This window comes from Pocillopora damicornis, chromosome 11, assembly GCF_964200805.1.
Source record: "Pocillopora damicornis chromosome 11, jaPocDami1.2, whole genome shotgun sequence".
In the NCBI taxonomy this organism is placed as follows: domain Eukaryota; kingdom Metazoa; phylum Cnidaria; class Anthozoa; order Scleractinia; family Pocilloporidae; genus Pocillopora; species Pocillopora damicornis.
Genome location: NC_142680.1, coordinates 22,200,729 through 22,222,687, shown reverse-complemented (window position 1 = coordinate 22,222,687; position 21,959 = coordinate 22,200,729). Strand labels below are relative to the sequence as shown.

At 36.9% G+C, this 21,959-nt stretch overlaps 2 protein-coding genes and 2 pseudogenes across 4 annotated transcripts in view; all 4 read right to left on the bottom strand.

Annotated features, from left to right (window-relative positions):
- Positions 1-21,959, bottom strand: part of LOC113678410 (uncharacterized) — a 182,325-nt gene that overhangs the window by 56,352 nt on the left and 104,014 nt on the right. The gene's annotated exons all lie outside the window — the stretch shown is intronic.
- LOC149038290 (transient receptor potential cation channel subfamily A member 1-like) lies at positions 111-5,582 on the bottom strand (annotated as a pseudogene). The gene is made up of 11 exons (XR_016180803.1): positions 5,436-5,582; positions 4,134-4,420; positions 3,602-3,701; positions 3,056-3,346; positions 2,709-2,782; positions 2,171-2,353; positions 1,691-1,864; positions 1,068-1,214; positions 778-858; positions 461-635; positions 111-231 (listed from the first exon to the last, which is right to left on the bottom strand). The product of XR_016180803.1 is annotated as a transient receptor potential cation channel subfamily A member 1-like (transcript).
- On the bottom strand, positions 9,326-16,711 carry LOC149038289 (uncharacterized; annotated as a pseudogene). Its single transcript, XR_016180802.1, has 14 exons — positions 16,580-16,711; positions 15,433-15,627; positions 14,554-14,851; positions 13,971-14,070; positions 13,439-13,726; positions 12,865-12,938; positions 12,425-12,607; positions 11,739-11,912; positions 10,891-11,037; positions 10,461-10,541; positions 10,134-10,308; positions 9,839-9,899; positions 9,532-9,598; positions 9,326-9,374 (listed from the first exon to the last, which is right to left on the bottom strand). The product of XR_016180802.1 is annotated as an uncharacterized LOC149038289 (transcript).
- The window catches only part of LOC113677941 (transient receptor potential cation channel subfamily V member 5), an 8,834-nt gene continuing 4,790 nt past the window's right edge, over positions 17,916-21,959 (bottom strand). Inside the window, exons 7-14 of the mRNA XM_089186452.1 lie at positions 21,491-21,673; positions 20,900-21,073; positions 20,641-20,793; positions 20,295-20,375; positions 19,902-20,076; positions 19,668-19,728; positions 19,207-19,273; positions 17,916-18,531 (exon numbers count right to left, since the gene is read on the bottom strand). Of these exons, the coding sequence (XP_089042578.1) occupies positions 18,483-18,531; positions 19,207-19,273; positions 19,668-19,728; positions 19,902-20,076; positions 20,295-20,375; positions 20,641-20,793; positions 20,900-21,073; positions 21,491-21,673 (943 nt within the window). The 3' untranslated portion in view covers positions 17,916-18,482. The remainder of the gene's footprint in view (positions 18,532-19,206; positions 19,274-19,667; positions 19,729-19,901; positions 20,077-20,294; positions 20,376-20,640; positions 20,794-20,899; positions 21,074-21,490; positions 21,674-21,959) is intronic.

The following is a 21,959-nucleotide window of genomic DNA, read 5'->3' as shown; positions in this document are numbered from 1 at the left end:
TTATTCCTTTTTTATTATAACTGAGTATCAACTGAGCCGAAGGTCTTCTTCATCTCCCTTCGTTCAGAGAAGTACAAATAGGATACAAGACTAAAAAAAAACTGTTTTTCCCGATTGCTACGCATAAAAATTATCGTGAAAGTAGTCCTGGTTAAATACTTCACGCAGACCTTGGGCGAGTTTCATTTCACTGATCCAGTCTCCCTCTTTGTAATACTTCACGCGCAGATTCTGCATAAAGAAAAGATGTAAAAGTAATTAAGTCTATGAGGCCACCCCTCAATTGCAGAAGAATACAACTATACCTAAGCCCCCTCCTACCCTAACGGTACGTTCTTCTCCTCACGCTCACAGTCACGTATGGCGCTAATGCACGCTGCCACTTAGCGTCAATCACGTACACCGGTGCACGCTTAATGATAAAATGCTACAATTCCATTAGCGAAGAATGTTCATTTACCAGAAAAGGAAATCTCTCCATGCGTGTGAGTTGTAGAATACGATCCACATCATATTCCAGACGGGCGACTTTCTTGGCCTGTGCGTAGGTCGTACTCATTTGTGCAATGAGAATGTTGAGTAGAATCACTATCACGATCCCCATGTAGGCCATCATTAACAGAATGGAGAGCCAGCTGCAAGGAATAAATCAAATGCTCTTACGTGGTTAGTTTCACCTATTATCTTAGTGGTAATAAACTCATCTTAAGGTAAAGAGATCTGAACAAGTAAACGGAGTAAAAACATATTCGACCTTTTAGAGAAAAATCAACTCACTTGAAATTTGAATAATCGTAAGCAATTGGTCTTTGTTCAGAGAGCGCGCGAAAGCCACTCAATAACACATCTCCGAAGTCACTAATGTAAAAAAAAAAAATGGATTTAGCATGGACTGTAACACATAGACTGATCTGCAACACATTAACAGAAATTTCATATCACTTCAGGTGTTATCATATACATTTCATCCAACTAAAATTCGCAGATAGTGCAGAGTAAACATCAGCCAACCAAATAATTCAACACATTTATTCAGTAGTATTTAAGCAAGCAAGATTAAGACATACCTAAACTGTTGGTTTTCATCGGAGTAACAGAGCGATAAAGACAAAGCACCACAGAAGGAGAAAAAGATAACAATAAAAACCGCCATGGATCTTGTCACATCGTGCAAAATGATCTTAGCCAAGGTTTTTGTGTATAATCCGGTTGTCCTGAAAAAAAATATACACGGTTCTATTACATTAAGGACACAAGTTATGTGATACATAATGATGTTCGAATTATACTTAATAAGAATATAACAGTTTTCAACAGTCTTCTAATAAAACTTCAGGGGGGGTCGACACGTTGCCATGCGTCGGCTCCATGGAAAGCATTTGGCTGTCTTAACCAAATTCCCCATCTTCTTTATTCTTTTAATTCCATTACTCCCGTCTGTCTCCTCTCCTAGGACGCTTTTTTACTCTTTCTATTCTATACCTTTTTTCGTTGAGACGTTTTAAAAACTTCCAAATTTCCATCATGAAGGCGCCAAGATGGTGGGGTTGCACTAATTATAAATTAGGCTTGTTAACCAAAATCCAAACCTAATCCAACTGTATGAGTAAGTTTCACAGATATGATTTTCATGTTCTAATTTGCTGACATTCTCTCAAACCTATCAAACGTAGCTTATGATGCAGTTTACCTTGTCAAGCAAGAAAACTTAAAGATCCTCAGGAAGTTGAACAAGAAAGCTAAAGATGCCACAAGCCACTGAGCTTTACTTTGTGTGTACCGTGAGGGTATAATACACAGGATCAGCAACAGGCCTGACCAGTCAAACAGGGTCATCCATTCTGTGAAGTACGACTTCCCCTCTCTAAGGGAAATCAGACAGATTCAAGGTTTGCAAAGAACACTTTTCATTCAATTAATTCATTCTTATTTTTTTAACCTTACCATGACCTTACCATGACCTAACAATTCCATCACCTCTACTCAATCTGACAAAGGGCAAACGCTCAAAGTTGGTTGTGTAGTAATTAATTCCACCTCTAAACTACTACCAAGTCTTCCCTAATCTATATCAACCTACATGAACACTTGCAAATGGTAAAATGTCCTGAGCTTTGGCAAAAAATGGTGTCCTGACCTGATTTCACACTCACTAGAATTGCATACTTACAATCTCATTTGATTAATTTCTTCACATATGTAAAACACCACCATAATAAGGGTGAAAATCTCACAAAAACCACGCAGTCAATCTGCTTCACCCCCATATTGAGTGGGGTCCACTGTTGTGGAAGCACTCAGCAGAGAATATGACAAACACAGCAAGAAGATCACATACAATGCTGCTTGAAGGCTGTGTAATAAAAAGCAACATTTTTAGTTAGTAGGAAAAAAATTTTATCCTATAAATATACATTATAGTGCTTTCATTTGTGCTATATTTCAGCTCTTTCTAGTAACAATCTTAAGGCCATATATGAGCATCTAGACAATTTTTTCTTTGGCAGATGGATTGGAATAGTCAAAAGACATTCTCCAAGTCTCTATTTCTTCTGTTCAATTCCACTTTAAACCCTCCCTTTGCTCCAATACAATTCTGACAGCTTGGGTCAACACAGTCATTTCTTTATCTTTTTTTTTTTTTTTTTTTCAATTAAATGATGGAATAATCTTAGGTAACACAATTTTTCCTCTGGGTTTACATGCACCTGAGAAAGAAGTGTCCATAACTTTTCCATTTTGCTTTAACCAGCATTCTGACCACAGGATGTTGGAGTGCCTCCTGAAAAATCATGAAACCAAAAAAGAAATGTTTAAGCAAGAATACGATTGTTATACTACTGGAACAGCAAGAAATTGAGTTTCCTGTCCCAAATCAAAAGATTTTAACTACACGAGCTGGTAAACATAAGTAATTTAGACAGCATATCAGCTACAACCCCTTGATATATCAAGCTAGAGAGTCAAAATTTTGGATAACTCCTGCACACATTTCTCCAAACACAGGATAACCACACATAGAGTAATTATTATTTTAAAAAAACCTCAACCATACCATATTCCTGCTCTTTGCAATGATATGTAAACAAGACTTGTCCCTCCAACCGAAATATTTGTTTTCTGTCGGTTCATATCCCCCCGGCCACATAACTTTTGGGGGCCGTCCTCCCTCATCACCACCCAGAATATGATAATAAAAATGATAGTCCAAAGGATCATCTGTGATTGTTCGCCAGGCTCCCTCAACTACCTCCTTCTCTTTTTCATTTTCATAGCTATCCTTGCGTTTTGGAAGGTGTGGCCAGTGGGGATTCATCATCTGGTCTAGCACAGCTATTATTGTCTTCTGTGGAAATCACATTCAAATGGCAACTAGGAATTCCCTAAGGAAGTTACAAACTAAGTACATTTTCAAAATGTACAATAATACATATAGCTGTTACAATGTTGTCTTCCTAAATAATCTGCATGGCTTATATCTAAATAAATACACAGTAAATCATGTTTAAGATCTGAAATAAATTGATGAGTATATTTTTGATGGCAACAAGTCTGCATGCAACACCTTGAAGTTTATAAATACAAAATTTAAAATATTCACCCTCATGCTACGATTCTCAATAATGGACTTGAAACTGAAGAAAGATGGCTGAGGATTTGTTACATTCACTTCAGGTCTCCAATAAAATAATCCCTGAACTCTAACCACAACAAAAGAAAGAATAACAAATGAAAAGTTCATTGCAATTCACTACAATTTTAATACAACAAGTGGTGTAAGTTACAGTTATGGTTTGCACTCAACCAATTCCTCAAATAACTTACTGGCTTTCTAAAATTTATTGTCTTAATCTGAATCCTTCTTAAATATTGTCTTCTTAAAAAAAATGTTTCCTTAAACCATCAGGGGTAAAAAATCAACATCAAAATTCCCTTTTGAGGTTAGGCTCACATAAGGGCATGTGTTGGACCCATAGAGTAAGTGAGCAAAAACTGTTACTTGGTAGGCAGGAAATCTGACTCATCATGGATAATGACCAGATGGTGGTTACTTTTCAACCCCTCAAAAAATATTTCTTAATATTGACACTACTGTTGTAACTATTTCATTTAAGTTTCAGTTAGTATTATACCTTTTGTGCCACATACTTCTGACCAAGTATGCTGCCACTTCATCATTTTCTGCTAACAGAGCCAACTCAACTGATAACAAGGCTCTTTTCTTCTTGGCTTGTTTTGTCTTCAAAGTAAGAAGTACTGGGCATTTCTTCACAAGTGTCTTAGTGACATGTAAAAACCCAAGTTCTGCAGCATAATGCAGCAAAGTCTTCTTTGTTTTGACTGTTTGATCTCTGCAAGTCTGGTATCTGTTTTTACAATTCAGTTCACTACTTAACATGATCTCCAAAAGGCGATTAATCTGTTAGAAGACATAAAAACAATATGCATGTGCATCACTTGTCTAAAAGCATTTTGTAGAATGTTTGTAACCCTTCTTCCCCTTGTGTATCAAGAAGTTTCCTAGAATTACCCATGCTTATTAATGCTAAACAATTATATCTTTTTCACCAACTTTTTCACCAGATATTGCACCCTTAACTGTACATTTAATCCTTTACTACAAACTTAATTATAACCTATATACATATACCTTCTGTTCCAAGCTTGAAAATTTTTTCAGGGTTATCTTTGTATTTTTTACACTCTGGCCACTGTTTTAACAACAAAAGGGCTGGATCCTCGTTTTCCAGTTCCCCATTATCTCTGAATCTTTGAATCAGTCTCTCAACACTGACTGCATCCATGGCACTACTCCATGATAGTCCATTATTCTGCTTTTGGCGAACCTATCAACACAAATACTGCTCTTACAATATGAAAAGTAAGAAATTTTTCTTCTGACGACCAATTGCAGATAGCCCATTGTGTTCACACTGAGACAATATCAAGGCTCTTAATTAAATGGCGTTTGTTGTCATCATTGATAAAATTATCTTCGGAATAATGCACTTGGTATGTAGACTCAATCCCATCCGTATTTGCATTGAGATATAAACACTTAAACCTGGAGTCCGAAGTGATCCAACACTTGAAAAAGAGAAAACTCGTCCAAACACATGAAATTTACCTAATTACCATTCGAACAGTTTTAGAACTCTAGTTGCGTAATAAAAACTGTTAAACAGCGAAACTTGAAGCCAAAACCCAAGAGATTAAGATAGAAGAGTAGTCAGCTTAAATCCTGCCTTTAAAATCAAAAAGCTATTACTTGTTCGTTGTAGCTTGATGTAACCCTATATCGCAAAGAACCTCCTACCCAATTTAAACTTCAGACGAATAAGCCAATATTGTACCTGACAATAAGACCTGTTTTCCCGTAGATTTCAACTGATGAGGGGTTTTGCTATATTTAATAACTCCTTGATTAAACCTACTTTAATCCAGATGTCTCCATCGTATTCATTTTCCAAGTCAACTTCTTGATCGTCAGGTTGATGATGGTCAATTTCACGCTGATTTTCTTGTTTATTGTTATTGTCTTTTCCGTTGTGCTTCAACAGATCTTGCTCTTCTTTTGCCATTTATGAATCAAATATCACAAACTGTATCCTACATGAATGTATGCACCGTCGTTTTTTTCAGACTTTTTTAAAATGCCGTCCTTGCAATCCCTTGCAGATTCGACAGCCTTCATTTAGTCTCCGCGTGTGAAGCGGTATGTTTGAGCAGGTGATAAGTTAACGCAGCGGTGAGGCGCATGGCACATGCAAACAGGTCTATTTGCGCAGGCTCTTTTTTTAGCATTTCCCGCGCAAAGTTTAATATGGAAACACATAGGAAAAATGGTTTATCGCGGTCAAAGTTTACGGGAAAAAGTAAATTTTTAACTGTTAAAGGAAATAATTCAAGAGGGAGGAAATTAAAGTATATGGTTTTGATATATATATGGTTTTGACAGCCAAGGAACACTCGACGACCTTCTCAGCTATTTTTTCTTTTTTTTTTTTTCATAATTTTTTTTTTTCATATTTTGCTATTTTTTGCGCTTTGAAAGGTGTGGCCAGTGATGATTAATCATTTGATTCAGCACAGCTCTTGCTATTTCTTAGTGGAAATCACACACATGCAGATATCAACTATAATTTCCCTATGCAATGTTGTATTAACTCTGCTGCATTGTGGTCTCTCTTGCCAATTGCATCCATGATAATGCAATGTTGTGAACAAGCACCGCAGGCGTCTCTAGCATGTTTTTACACCAGAAAGTTGTCAAAAAAGCAAGAAAATGAACTCTCTTTCTTAGGTCCATCACAACAAATATGCAAGACTACACAGCGTATAAATTGTATTGTAAAGCGTCCTTGCGATTCCAGTATGTAAAACACCGTTCGTTTTAAGAAGTTTGCTGACAGAATATCCAATCACACGCGCATATCGATGATAAGCACATTAAGTGACGAAAATTTTTTATGCCAGATGCTCCGTTTTTACAAGCGTTTCACAAATTTAACACTTATGCCACTGGTTTAGACAATAGTTGCTTGCTTTGATAGCTGATGGCCTCACCTTGGGTTTCTTACAAGAAGAGTGAAGCAAACGAGCCTGTTACCCGACTTCACCAGCCGAGCGAACGTCAGTTGACGGTACTCTTTGGATTTCATGAAACAATTATTCACGAATTCAAGACATTTCAAAAATGAAATACGTTATGCTTTTGTATACTGATCGAGAAAGCAACAAAGCTGAGAAACTAAAGGACTATTTACAGGGTAGGTTGCGAAACATGGCAGATTTACGAAGCATCGGTGAAATTTCAGCAGAGGAAGGGGATTTCAGGAGTGAACTTCGTAGCCGCGGGGACTGCATCGTTTTGGTCGGATCTCGCCATGCTTCGTACCTTATCGAAGGCAGGCAACAAGAGGCGGACGACGATTTCCTTACGTTTGACGGGAAGGTTATACATGAAGAGTTCACAGGAAACAAAGAATTTATTGAAAAACTGATAATTGTATACTTGACGACGGAAAGATCTAATGATGATTGGATCCCTGATGGTCTTGATGAAAAGAGAATCTTCAATCTGCAAAGCGAAAAAATTGTGGAAAGTCCTTTGCTGTGTCAGCTCGAGTATTCCATAAGGAAAATATTGCTTGGAGATTCCTTTATGATGTAGAAAATTTGCCATTCTGCGATTTACGAAAAGGGTGAAAATTATTTCACAAGAACTTCAATTTCCAGCTTATTGAACCATACATCGCTATTTTTGTGCTGATGAGCAGTTTTGCATCAGTGTTTAAAATAATTATCATATAAAGTACAATCAGAAAGAGTTTCAGTCGAAACGCATTCTAGTGTTCTTTTCAAGCTTACCAGTATGTAATTGTTATAATAAATTCTACGAGGTGTGTAATCCGTTTCAGAGGATTGAACGGAAAGCTAACGGATCTACAATCAAACTACGGATTACACGTTAGACTTTCGATGATAAAATTAGTGTGAATGGATAAGACATAAAATTGAGAAATTTATTGATTACAAAAGTACCGCTTGATTTACAAAGTTGTGAGTAAAATAAAATGTTCCTGTCATCAACTCCATAACAAAAAACCAAGACAAAAGTGTTAATTACTTAAACATGTTATGGAGACGATAATTAGTGACATAGTCATGAAATATTTCTTACGTGGGCTTAGTGAGACCTTTACCACGCTCGAGGAATGTTAAGGTTTTCTGAGAATTCGGAGGGCATGCCTGGTTGCACATAAGAGAAGCTACTGATTGAGAAATCCACATAGTAGCAGTTGCAAGATAAATTTGAAAGCGGACATTGGTATTTTTTTGATACATTCATCCCACCGGCTTAACTTCAATTCGTCATCTTTTGCATTCTCCTCTTAAATCGAGCTGTTTTAGTCAGCTCCGTTGTTTTCTCACGTGTTAACGCTATTTATTATTTTTATTTTGATCATCTGCCTCTTTATCACACCCATTTTTACTTTTTTTTCCCTTGATTTTCGGCAGCACAGTTTGTTCTTATTTATTCGGTTTTTACATAAAAGCCCTGATTGCAACATCGTCGCATAAAAAACCACAACTGATGACAATGGCCAAATAAAGCGGCACGGAATATCTTCCTAGCTTTCAATGTAATGTTCAGACATCAGTTTTAATCGTTTTCATTCTGCGCAGGCCTCATCTTTTTAACCATCTTTCTCATCATATCCTTAGAAAAAGAGACATGGCTGGAAAACTGAACAGAAAAATCTTCCGCGAATAACAAAAAGTGTAATGTAGCACCAGAGGTCGTTACTTTTGCTAAAGTTTGCCATTTAATAGTCAAACAAACGTCACGCCATCATCTCAACCAACTTAATCAGATTCCGAACTGAAACCAATCGTGACTAATGCACTCAGGTATTCCTTTAATCACGAGTCCCTCTCAACAATTCCTTGAAATGTCACGCAACACTCCACCCAGAAGAGGCTTCATTAAGGTACGTTGCGTGACATCTCAGAGGACGGCCGCGAAGTATATAAATGTGACAGCCCCTAAAGCAATTTGGTTGTTTTTTACTGAGTTCTTTTTTATTTTCTATGCTATATTCATTTGTTCTTATCGTTATTATGATAATAATATAATGTAGAGGTTGAGTGGTCAATTAATTAGCTCGTGGCGAGAAAGAGAAGCATTCAATGAATTCTCATCAACTTATCACACTAAGAGGTCTTTCCCGTAGTAGTTCAACTTGCTATCGTCCTGTTTGATTTTATTCTGTTAAATGTATGCTACACTTGAATAATAGCATCCGTGGTAAAAAAATATATGTATTAAAGAACTCTTTACACAGTAAATATCTTGTAATTAACCCTCGCATCTCGTAAATATTTCTGTGGGAGGACTACTTTGGTTACATAAAACAAAGCCGGCAAAATCAAGTACTTTCTTTTGATTAACTTACTCAAAGGTAACCTCTTATGTTTCGTACACATGTGAAGTTAATCACACCTAAGTTTATTGTCAAAAGTGTCGCTTACAAAATGAAGCTTTTTTAAACTGTTTACGAATTTCAAAGCTCTGAGGTGATTTCTAATTGTTGTTTACTTAGCCTTGATTTACAACCAATCGAACGGCTTCAACCCATTTTAAATTGCAGTTTGCTTTTAGCTCGGATTGGCTCAGAGCCTTCTACCAATCGTAAGGCGTCAACGTGGCTGTATGAAAACTACGAGTTAAGTGACTAAAGAAATTGGTACATAAAAAATAAAAATAAAAAAGGCTGGGGAAATATTCCCACCGCAGTCACATTGGCAGACATTACTTCATTCATACGATTCCAAGCCTCATCTGTTTCACCATCTTCCTCATCATATCCCTGTACAAGAAAATAAAACAGAAGGTGTGAAACATGACTGCTGAAACAGTAGAGGTTGAGCATAAGGCCTTTTTTCGAATTCAAATTCATTAATGAGAGAACCAGTTCATGAATAAGGCTGAGAACAGGAAAGATACGATAAAGGAATGATTATTACCGGATCGCTGTAAGTTTCTCTTCCATCGACTCCCAAGGACTGCGATCTTCACTGAATTCAAGAAGCTCTACAAACAAACCACGATCAAATTTAAGAACGTAAAGAACCTGATAGCTGATGAGGCACGATATTGCAAATTGTGTTTTCCTTTTGCTTTTGAAAATCAACTTAATGGGAGATTTCTTTCAGCTTCCCATATAAAAATGGAAATAAGAAACACAATTAGAAAAGAAATTCTAGTTTCCTAAGATCGCAACATAAAGTAAAGAAGGTGCTGGCATTATTAGTTACATATTTCTTTCCAGACCTTGTGCGAGTTTCATCTCGCTGATCCAGTCTCCCTCTTTGTAAAATCTCACGCGCAAATTCTGCGAAAAACAAAAGACGCAAAGATATTTCGGAAATCATTTAGATAATTTCTCTATTGCAGGGGAATGCAAGTATTCATAATCTCCTCCCTTCTCAACCGGATCGTTTTCTCCCTCATGTTCACATTCACACGTAGTACATATGCACGCTGCTATTTAGCGTTAATCATTGCAGCGTTATATTAGTAAAATAATGTAACGTTGCAATTTCATCAGCAAAGAATCCTTACTTACCAGAAAATGAAATCTCTCCATGCGCCTCAGCTGTAAAATACGATCCACATCATATTCCAGACGAGCGACTTTCCTGGCCTGTGTGTAGGTCGTGCTCATCTGTGCAACGAGGATGTTGAGGAGAATCACAGTCACTGTTCCCATGTAAGACATCATCAACAGAATTGAGAGCCAGCTGCAATTGACAAAGCAGGTTATTATACTTGAGATAGAAAAGCTATCAAAAGAGCAAAAAATCTGAAGATATTCATATCGAAGAAAGTACTTCAACAGGAAACCTTTGTCTTGAATGTTGCGAGAAGAAATGCAGATGGTGGTCCCACTTACTTAAATTCTGAGTATTCTTTTGCAATTGGTCGCTGTTCAGACAGTGCACTTAAACCGCTCAGCAAAACATTGCCTAGATCACTAATAAAGAAAAAATTAACCTTAGTTTCACTATTCCGCCCTCCTTTGGTACTCCTGAAAGTTATACACTTTAGCTACAGATAAACAAAACCGGCTTGTGCTATTTGCAACACACAGGCAAGTTTAGGGTCAGGTTTGGCTTGAACTTAGGTTAATATAGCGCGGGCAAACCGTTTCCACTTTCGATAAGGAGCGAAAGGCCTGCACGTACAGAGATTTTTTTTCCAGTTCAAAGACATCACCCAAGTGTTCTGAAACAAATTTTAAGTAACCAAAATGGTTATGTTATTGTGCGGTGACTCAATAAATATGTGTGATAGGTACAATATGCCGAAAAATCAAGACCCACCTAAACTGCTGGTTTTCAATGGAGTAACAAAGCGATAAAGTCAAGGCACCACGGAAGGAGAAAAAGATCACAATAAAAACTGCCATGGATCTTGTGACATCGTGAAGAATAATCTTAGCCAAAGTATGCGCGTATAATCCTGTTGTCCTGGAAAGGTAAGGGTTTGGCATGATGAAATCCATGAATAACAAATCAATTTTATAAAAAAAAATTAAAATTGATAAACAACCACCACTAATGCCGATCTTGATTGTTCAAGGAAAATTACGGGGTATAACGATCGCCATAAAGAGGAAATTTATGTTAACGTGTCATGATATTTTCAAAAGGGTCTAACAGGCATGCTCCTCTCGATAATTAGCCTCCAATCGCATTTCCTAAATTCTTCTCAAAATGTCAGGTAATTGACATTTTTGTGCAATTCAAATGTTTAACAACTTCCCATATTACAAAAGAAATATCTAAAAATGAGAGCGCGAATGAAACATATCAAATTTCAGAGGAATTTGACAGAAATACTTTCGTTTATATTCTCTTGTCGACAAATATTTACCAGTCGTCGGGAGCCCATCACTCGGAGCTTCCATCTTCCCTACTCCGGGTAAGGGGCTCCTGCCAGTTGAAAGTTAAAGTAATTGGTTCCAGACTTCCAAAGAGCTGACCGCGCACGAAAACTCGTGATGGCCGCCGTAAATCTAACTGTGTCGATAAATCTTTTTTTTAATCTACATACTCATCCACTCATTATCTCACTCATTGATTGACTGATTTAATTCAATTTTTCTTCTGCCCTATTCAAATTAAATGCAAGAGTGTGCACTACCAATGCAGCTATAGTTGTTGTTTACCTCGTCACGCAAGAGAACTTAAATATCCTAAGGAAATTGAACAGGAAAGCCAAAGATGCCACTAGCCACTGAGCTTTGCTACCAGTGCATCGTAAGGGTATTATACACAGGATCAACAGCAGCCCTAACCAGTCAAACAAGGTCATCCACTCTGTGAAATATGACTGCCTCTCTCTACGAGACATAAGACAAAGCAAAGGTTTGAAACAACCCGAGGCAAATTACCATTTGCTGTACGTGTGTGTATGTGGGGTTGAGGGAGGTGGGGGCTATGATCTGTTTAGAAATGTTTCGTCTTAGAGATGGAAGGTGGAACAAAAGAGAAAACGGCACTGAGAACTTTACAACAATTTTATTCAAAAGATATCTACATAGTCAAGTTCCTCAATTAAAACATCTAATTAAACTCTAGGGAGCCCAGATGTAAGTTAATTGTTAGCATTTAGTTAGCTTGGGGTTTGGGCACAAGTGACCATTTAACAAGGGAACTGTTTCAGGCTATAGTTTAACAAACAGAGGTTAAGAACTGAGAGGTTTCGGATCTCAGGAGGTAAAACATGATAAAAAAAATTTACACTCCTTGAAATTAGCCATTCTACTCATCACCAAAATTCATAGTACATTCTGCTTCTGAGGGAGATCAGTCTCGCATCACACATTTTATTACCTTTACCAATCTCACTCACCTGATCATTTGATTGATTTCTTCAAATATGTATAGGACAACCATGAGGAGGGTGAAAATCTCACACAATCCTTGCAGTAAGTCACCAGCACCCCAATACAGGGTGGGGTCCTCTTTAGTTGAGGCTTGCAGTAGAGAATATGACAAACACAGCAAAAAAACCACATAAAGTGTTGCTTGAAGGCTGTGGGAATATATCAGTAAAGTAAATGATAATCTACAGTTCTAGTTAAGTTTCCTAGAACTGTAATCATAAAATTATAACAATTATAAAATAAATGAGCCAGAGGCAATTAATTGACACATTGCATGAAGTATCATAAAGTTCTTGCAGGATTAGGGGAAAGGCTGTAATATGCCTTTAAAATTTTCACCCTATACATAACACCGTTGTTGAAAACTATATAGTGGAGGTGTTGTGAAAACATTTAACAACTTTACCTCAGAAACCAGTGTCCATAAGTTTTCCATTTGGTTTTAATCAACATTCTTACCACAGGATGTTGCAAGGCCTCCTGAAAATGACACTATGAAAAAAATGTGTAATACCAAACTGATATCAACAATGAGTGCTAATTTAATGACAACAAAATGGCTTGACTTAGTCACAGGCCTCTCTTCAATTACAGTGGGTTTAAGTTATCAAACAGTTAACACAAGGACCCCTACATCACAATTGATATTTCGACTTGTTACAGACTGGATCATTGGATAATGCAATTCAGAAGTTTTCATTGGCCTAGCCATCGCAGGTTATGAGCCATTATACCACACTCTACAAATATGGTAAGTGTATAAGTAAGCTCAAAATTAAAACAGAGCTACAAAATTTTAAGATTTGGGGAGATTTATCTTTGCAGTCTCAAGGAATTTTTAATAAAACAATTATCCTACTTGCACTTGTTGGATATAAGATAATTGTAGCCAACTCTGCCCTGTGGGCCCCATCAGCCATCTATCATCTTATATTCACAGCATGCTTGTTGAATAACTGTATAGATATACCACTCTTTACCTTATTATTGCATTTGGCAATTACATGTAAACAGGACTTATCTCTCAAGTTAAAAAATCCATTGATTATCTGCTGATCCTCCAAGACCATGAGTTTTGAAGGCCTTCCAGCCTCATCACCGTCTAAGACATGATAATAAAAGTGATAATCTACAGGATCATCAGTTATTGTTCTCCAGACTCCTTCAATTGCATCTTCCTCTTCTTTGTTATTGTATATTTCCTTGCGTGTTGGAAGGTGTGGCCAGTGAGGATTCATCATCTGGTCTAATACAGCCACTACTGTTTTCTGTAAACAGACACACCAAAACGAAACACATAAAAAATTGTATGAAAACATGCACAAATTCACCTTTTTTGTTTGTCTTTAACTTAAAAACTGTAATTAAACTGCTATTAACTAAAATAAAACATTTATTTCTTAATTTGAAAGTGTTCTGCATTCTTCTGATCCTATTGCATTTAGTTTTACATATATTTCACTTTTCTAAAGAAATTTATGCATTCGTTTTATAAATAAATATCATTCTCACCTTCATTTTGGAATTCTCAATAATAGACTGAAAACTGAAGAAAGATGGTTTTGGATTTGTCATCTTATGATCTGGTCTCCAAGAAAATAAACTTTGAACCCTATAAATGACAGTGGAAATGGAAAATGTTTGAATAAAAAACGATAGACAAAATTAAAATTGTGTGCACTAAGACACTTATGGCACTCAGCAGTTACTTTTAGTACTTATCGTCACTTTTTGTCATTTGTCAATACTTGAATTCCCAATAAGTTTTAGCTTACTACATCATCTGCTAAATTTCTTATTTGAATGTGGAAAGCCATGGATTTAATTTGTATACTAAGCATAACTTAATTAAATCTTACTTGTAAATCCCATTTACAAAGAAAGGAGTTTCAAACCCAAAGAAAATGGAATCATTATCAAACTGCTAAGTCAGATCAAGAAAATATAATTATTGGCCGTAAGACATATAAACTGCACTCACTTCCATGGTCAGTACCATAGAGAATATAGTCTCAACCCATATTCATATGCATAAGATTGCTTGGAAAGGGAAAAAAACTTGGCTTAATTTTGTTGAGATATTGTTTGTACTAACCGATCATGCCACATCATTCTAATCAAATAAGCTGCCACCTCATCTTTCTCTGCTTCTATTGCTAACTCAACTGGTAATGCAGCTCTTTTTTTCACAGGCTCTAGCTGGCCTTTGGTTTTCACAGCTAACAGCAAGGGACATTTTTTCACAAGAGTTTGAGTGACTAATGTAAAAAGCCCAGTTCTGCTGCATAGTGAAGCAATGTCCTCTTTGTTTTATCCTCTTCATCCCTGAACATCTTGTATCTGCTGTCTGAGTTAAGTTCACTTTCTAACAGAATCTCCAACAAAGGATTTATCTGCAGAAACAAATATTGACATGACAATTGTTTTTTATTGAGTGTGGATCTATTGTCAGTGACTTTAAATTTTTGAAATTTAATAGTTCAGGACATCTTCTACAATGGATTACAGATTAGGTTAATTTAATGATAATTTCACCCAAGAAGGGCTGCAAATTTTTAGCAGAACACTTTCAAGCCCATGCAGCACTTTCAATACCCATGCAGATGTAATTTTACCAGTCATGAAATGCAATTAATTATCTTTTTATTCAGTTGTGTACTCAGTCTATTCTCCCTCAGAAGATTCTATTCAGAACGAGGAAGCATAAATCAAATCTGTAGAAACCCAGGTAAAAATTAATTTGATTAAACTATTAATAATACATGAGATTGCAAACTTAAATACACTCATTTGTTGTGATGTAACTTAATTACGAAATAGCACATCACACAGAAGCCAATAATTCAAAATGGTTGCCCTATAGTGAACCAATTCTTGTTCAGATTCATTTTTCATGTCATGAAATATTCATTTTACATTGTAAAACTTTCACTAAAAGCATAAGACTGGTATACCAATAACTTAATTTTCATACCATTTGTGCAAGGCTTGGAAGTGTATCTGGACAGTTTTTATAGTGTCTAGATGCTGGCCACTGTTTTAACATCAATAGTGCTGGGTCTTCACTGTTCAGCTCACCATTATCTTTGTATGTCTTGATAAGTCTTGCAACATGAACCTCATCGATAGCTCTGTTCCATGACAAACCTTCAGTTTGTTTTTGATGTACCTTATAGAAATGATAAACTATGATGGGTTGTTCTTAATCTATCTGTTGTGTAACTGGCTCCTGATCACATAAGTATCCAATTACTGTTGTGCAATCTATGACACAATTTTTCCACTATTAAGTCATTGGTTGGTGAGTGCTGATCAAAATAATGTGGAAAACTGGCTGTCCTGATAGTGTGACTCTGGTCACAGAAGTGACTTGTGAATGTCAACTGCAGAAAGATCAATTACCTATAACTGCCAGAGTTACTAGAGTGGTCGTGAATTGCTTTAAATGCTGTCAGACCATATTTATGTCATCATCAAGGACATAAATGAAAGCTATAAATACTTGCAAGCCAATTCAAGCTAATTTTCATAGCATTTGAAAACAACTCTTCTGAGTAAGTCACAGAAAAGCTTTTCATCTGTGAAGACATATAGCAGTACCTTGAATCTTTGGTCAGTCTAGCGCTGCTTCAGCAAATGTCACTGAAGTAAAATTTGCTATGGTGCAGTATCAAACTGCAACCTGGAATATGAATGCCTGAGAACCTTCAAGACAGAAATATCTGCAAACTGGTCACCGACTCTGATTCTTCATGTGAAAAATATCCTGCAATCAATCTCCTCATAAATTTTTCTTACGCGAATCATTTTATATTTGTAATGGTGCATTTTGTTAATTTTTTCATTTCACTTTTCTGTGATATCACCTCTATTTTTTACAGGAGGAAATACTAAACATACTAGAAGGGAGTTTATCAACGAAACCTGGCAATTGTTGTGGGGGTAAATCTGTAGTCTATTGTCAACAGTTAGATTTGGAAAGCATCTGAAATGTACTTATCGTTGACTAATTTTTCCTTTACACGAATTAAACTATTTGTACTTATCGGTCATCGACATCTTAAAACATACTACCGACAGAAAATTGTGAATCATAATCTATCGAAACGCTTTTTACTTACTTTAATCCAGAACTCTGCGTCCAGATCATCTTCAAAGACATTTTGCTGCTGATAATCAATTTCAGATCGAGGATTTTGTTTCTCTGTTTCAGTGCTCTTTGATGACTCCTGCTCCTGCTCATCCTGAACGATCAATCAACCTCAATCACGCAGGGATCTTTTACAATTAAGAAGTAAAGTGAGAGAAATTACACTCAGACACCAATTTCGTTTCACATGTGGTGAGTTTCGCCTACAGGTCATTGTATGGTGAGTTTTTGTCGTGCTTGGTCTTTTGACCAAGGTCACCTCGTTCCCAGCCTCTCTCTAACAGTAAAGGGTAAGAGGATTGTTTAGTAGGCATAAGGCTCTTTGGGCTCTGGTGAGAAAAATTTACCCAAATGTGAATTACTGTGTAGTTTACAGAGATGGAACGCTCTATACTTAACATAATTCCGTTTCCACTACCAAGAATTTCAACAGAAAAAAAGAAAGCAACAACATCATGCATGGATACCCTCTGTTAAGTTCTCAATCAATAAAGACTAACGTATGAGCGAGCGAGGTTATCGGGCTTCGTAGAAGTCCTTTGCCCTCTTAGTTAACCCTCCTTGTCTCTGTCTCGCTTCGCTTTTTTCGATCTTCAGTCCCTACAGACTAACTGCTCAGAACAGGGTAGTGAAGTAATGAACGAAACAATTAAACAACTAAAATTAATGCAGCTATCTTGAGAGTTATATCGCTAAGGCTCTAATGAATGTTCAGTCGTTGCTTAAGATATTGTGCCAAGTTGAAACATTCTACTCTTCCTTCGTGTTTAGTCACCCTCCACCCTTGAACAGCGTTTGGAATGTTGTGTGATTAGGTGCCATTATCGTTTTCTCGCAGTTGGCCGGAGCCAAATGAATAACACCAATGATTCACGTAGGTGACGACGAATCCCTATCTAATTTTCACACATTTTGTATGGAACATATGCCCCAAAATCTTCCTTAAAAGCATATAGACCTCAGAGAGACCTTCATTCTCTACCTGAAATATTTGACGTTGTTGACTTTATTGAGTTACTTTGAGCTATCCAGATTATCGTTGTTCCTTCAACCTGTCTATAATCTCAAACAATTTCAAGTTGAGGATGAAATACGCTTTGTTCTTGAACACTGAGAGCGACAGCACCAGCGCCGAACGACTGATGGATTATTTTCAGGGTAGGTTGCGGAAAATAGCAGACATGACTTTTCGTTCTGAGCTGAAGGTATAGAGAGTAAAGGAGGGCGCTCTATTCATGGAGAGCGATACTAAAGATTTCAATATACTAAATACTTAATGATTAATCAAAGCTGTGTGTAATTAATTCTTTTTTTCAATTGAGACTTTAATTTAATGGTTACACTCTTGGTTTCATACCTGTTATTGAAATTACTAGCTGGTGTAGAATTATGAAGTTGGGAAAAAAATTGTTAATAGTTTAATAAAGTTTAGAACAGTTCCTTAAAATTCTCCTTTGTAGACGTAATATTTAAAAAAAGTGTTGTCAACATTTACTGACTTTAACCTCTAAATGAAGAAGAGGTTCCGTCATTAACATGAAGAGACACGGTTGTAAAAGGTTGGTTTTTGACCGAATATGATTGAATGACCGTTTCAGTAAATCAAATATTGAATAATTAATCTTGGTTGTGCGATGAATCGAGTCGATAGGGTAAAATTCTTAAATTAAAGTTTGCTTAAACAGCTCAAAATGTTGAAGATTACTTCCGTAAGTTACTTCCCAGGGTCTCTCTTCTTCCTGCCCGACCCTGAGAACGAGGTTAACGTTGTGGTCTGTTACGCCGAAACTGGACTACAACGTTGAAATAACTACCAATCTACCGGTAGTCTTGAAAGGTGTTTGAAGTTGACATTATGTATGACAAACATCCGTTTATTCTTGTCGAGGCCTCATCTGTTTGACCATTTTTCTCATCATATCCCTATAAATGGGAGTACACAGTACAATAAACTGCTACAACACTCGAAAACGGATGCGTGGCGTGGGCTAGCAGGTACTGGTTGGCCAGTTGTATTTGAAGGGTTTTATCAAGTTGCTCTTCGCTTGGACTGAAACACTTGCCTAACCTTATTAACTAATCAAATTCCAACCAAAAAAAACCAACTGCTGCTTTGGCCACTCGCGTTTTCCCGAGCTTCATGCAGTTTGTGTGAATTTTGTTTGATTTCTCGATGATTCTATTTATTCCTGGTGAGATTACTCTCAAATTAATTAAGGGGCAAGTTTGTGAGGAAACTGTGGTGCTGCGTCGGTGGGAGAGTATAACAGGGTAATTCAGCGTTAATAACTGTGTTGATAACGTAGATTGGCCACGTTCCAAAGCTAACGTTTCAAGCGTTAGCCCTTCATCATTCGCTCTGATAAGGGCTAACGCTCGAAACGTCAGCTTTGAAACGTGCCCAATTTACGCTGTCAACTCGGTTGATAATACCAAATTGCCCTCTTATACTCTCAAATGACCTGATTGATCGTCTTTGTGATTATTTTAGCTTTAGTTTTACGACACTCATAACACGAAAGCCCTCTTTGTGAGGTCGAATAGGTTCATTAAAGAGCCGAAAATAATGAAGAGAGGTGCTAAAAGCACCATTCTTACCTGATCGCATTCAGCTTCTCTTCCACCGACTCCCAAGGATTACGATCTTCACTGAATTCAAGAAGCTCTAAAAAGGAAACTAACATCACAAGTTAGAAGAAAATGAAACCTTGATACATTAATGCGCTGGAATGCTACGTATGTTTTGGTTATATATTTCTTTGTTAATTCTGCTATATGTTCCTTCAATAATTTTTAACAGAGTATCAACTCGACATAGCACTTCGTTCTGCCCAACAAGAAGGAATTACAATAAAAAAGACTGATAATAAAAACTTGTTCTCTTGCATTACTTCTTAGACATGTAAATAATCAGAAAAGGGGATTGAAACGTGGGCAGCTAATCCTTTTCATTTTTCTCAAGCTCCACCCGGTCTCCATTTTACAAACGAATTTTTGAAAGACAACGTAAAGGCTAATATCACATTGGTACACATATGTATATGTATTTTAGTACAGACCTTGCGCGAGTTTCATTTCACTGACCCAGTCTCCTCCCTTGTAATACTTTGTGCGTAGATTCTGGTGAGAGAAAATTCGTAGTAAGTAAATCAATTGCTTAAACCTTCTGTCCACGCTTACATTCACACTTACACAAGCGGGCAGTACATTTGTGTGATCGCACATAGCCTCAATCACACACTCGCTGTTTACTTCTGAACTCTCCATGCTTATTACCAAATGGATCTACTTACCAGAAAAGGTAATCTCTCCATGCGCGTGAGCTGTAAAATCCGATCCGCATCATATTCCAGACGAGCGACTTTCTTGGCCTGTGAGTAGGTCGTACTCATTTGTGCAACGAGGATGTTTAGCAGAATCACTGTCACTGTTCCCATGTACGCCATCATCAACAGAACTGACAGCCAGCTACAGAAAAAAAAAATCACAAACTTCAACTAAACTACAAGAAACGAATGCATAGGCAGTACTTATCATACAGCGCAGCAGGCCTAGCCAAATCCAGCCCAATTTCTTATTAAAGGCTGATATCTGATCCCCTTGAACTGGCATTTACAACTCAGGTAGATGCAGTCGTTACGTGCAAATTAAGAGAAGCAATATCTTTAAAGAATAGTACCACCTACTTGAAAGTTGAGTAATTTTCCGCCATTGGATACTGCTCAGACAGCGCACGAAGTCCACTCAACAAAACGTCTCCAAGACCACTACACGCAAAATCAAAATTAAAAGCAGTATGTTAGGTTTTTTCCCTTTACATGCGTTCTATTCACCAGTAAATTGCTTTTGCTAGAAAGGATGAGAATAGTTTGAATAAATAAAACATCTAGCTAGTGAAGAGCAGATCAAATTCAACAAATTCCAAAGAAAATTATCAAATATTTTATTGACTTGTAACAAACGATATCCAAGTTGTTTTTTCCAAAACAGCTTCATAGCTTTGTTAAGGAGATATACTCAACAGAGACGCACCGAAATTCTTGGTTTTCACTGGATCCGGAGTAACAAAGTGATAAAGTCAAGGCACCACAGAAGGAGAAAAAGATCACAATAAAAACTGCCATGGATCTTGTGACGTCATATAAAATGATCTTAGCCAAGGTTTGTGTGTATAATCCTGTAGTCCTAAGAAATATTTGATGCAATGTTTGGTTAGATTGACGAAGGGATGAGTTCTAATTCATCAGTGCTAATTCCGAACTAAAGTAATCAGTTGGGAGTTGTAAGTTACCTTGACATACACGAAAACTTAAATATTCTCATGAAGTTGAACAAGAAGGCCAAAGATGTCACCATCCACTGTGCCTTATGATCCATATACCGTAAAGGTATTATACACAGGATCAAAAGCAGGCCTAACCAGTCAAACAAGGTCATCCACTCTGAGAAATAAGAACACCCCTCTCTACAAGAAATCACACGATTAGTATATGTAATCGCTCCTCTTCTAGCATTCCACGCAGGTTTTTGGTATAAAAAATAATCTGAACTTCGTATCGATTGTATAAGGCGTGAGACAACACAAATGAACCGTTTATGTGTTATTATGGCTTAAAAAAAATCTGACGCGCCTTAAGGTTCGTTTTTTAAGAAAATTAATTATAAAAAACGAAAAAAAAAGAAGTGTTTGGATGCTTCAGAATGGCCATTTTGTTACTCTGCTTTCTGTCCGTATTTTTTCCCTCTTCTACACCGAGGCATACCTGGTGCGTTCCTAATATGGTAAAATGGCGTAAATGGGAAATAATAATTAACAATATTAACAAGTTTCCACATTTCTGCACTCAACAATCTGATGTTAACTCACCGTTAAAATACTTACATTCTTATTTGATTTATTTCCTCACAGATGTAAAACACAACCATAAGTAGAGTGATAACCTCACAAAATCCACGCAGTGAGTCCAGTGCACCGCTGTAATGGGTGGGGTCCAGTTTGGTTGAGGCATGTAGCAGAGAATATGACATACACAGCAAAAAGATGCCAAACAATACCGCTTGGAGGCTACAGAAAAGAAAAGAAATTACAACTCCATCATTCTGTTGGAGGAAAATGGAGAAAGGGAAAGGTATTAGAAATTCAAACAAAGATATAAAGCAGTAAGATCTTGGTCACCTGTCTATTATTTTTGTAACAAACCTTTGAGAAACCAAAGGCCTAAATTTTGAAAGTACCATGCATTCACAGTGTTCCAAGGAACACTATGATAAGACTGAATCATTCTGCATAATTTTTTCAGTAGCTGATATGTGTGGAGTGGCAAAAATTAAGATCAGTTTTGTTTTTATCA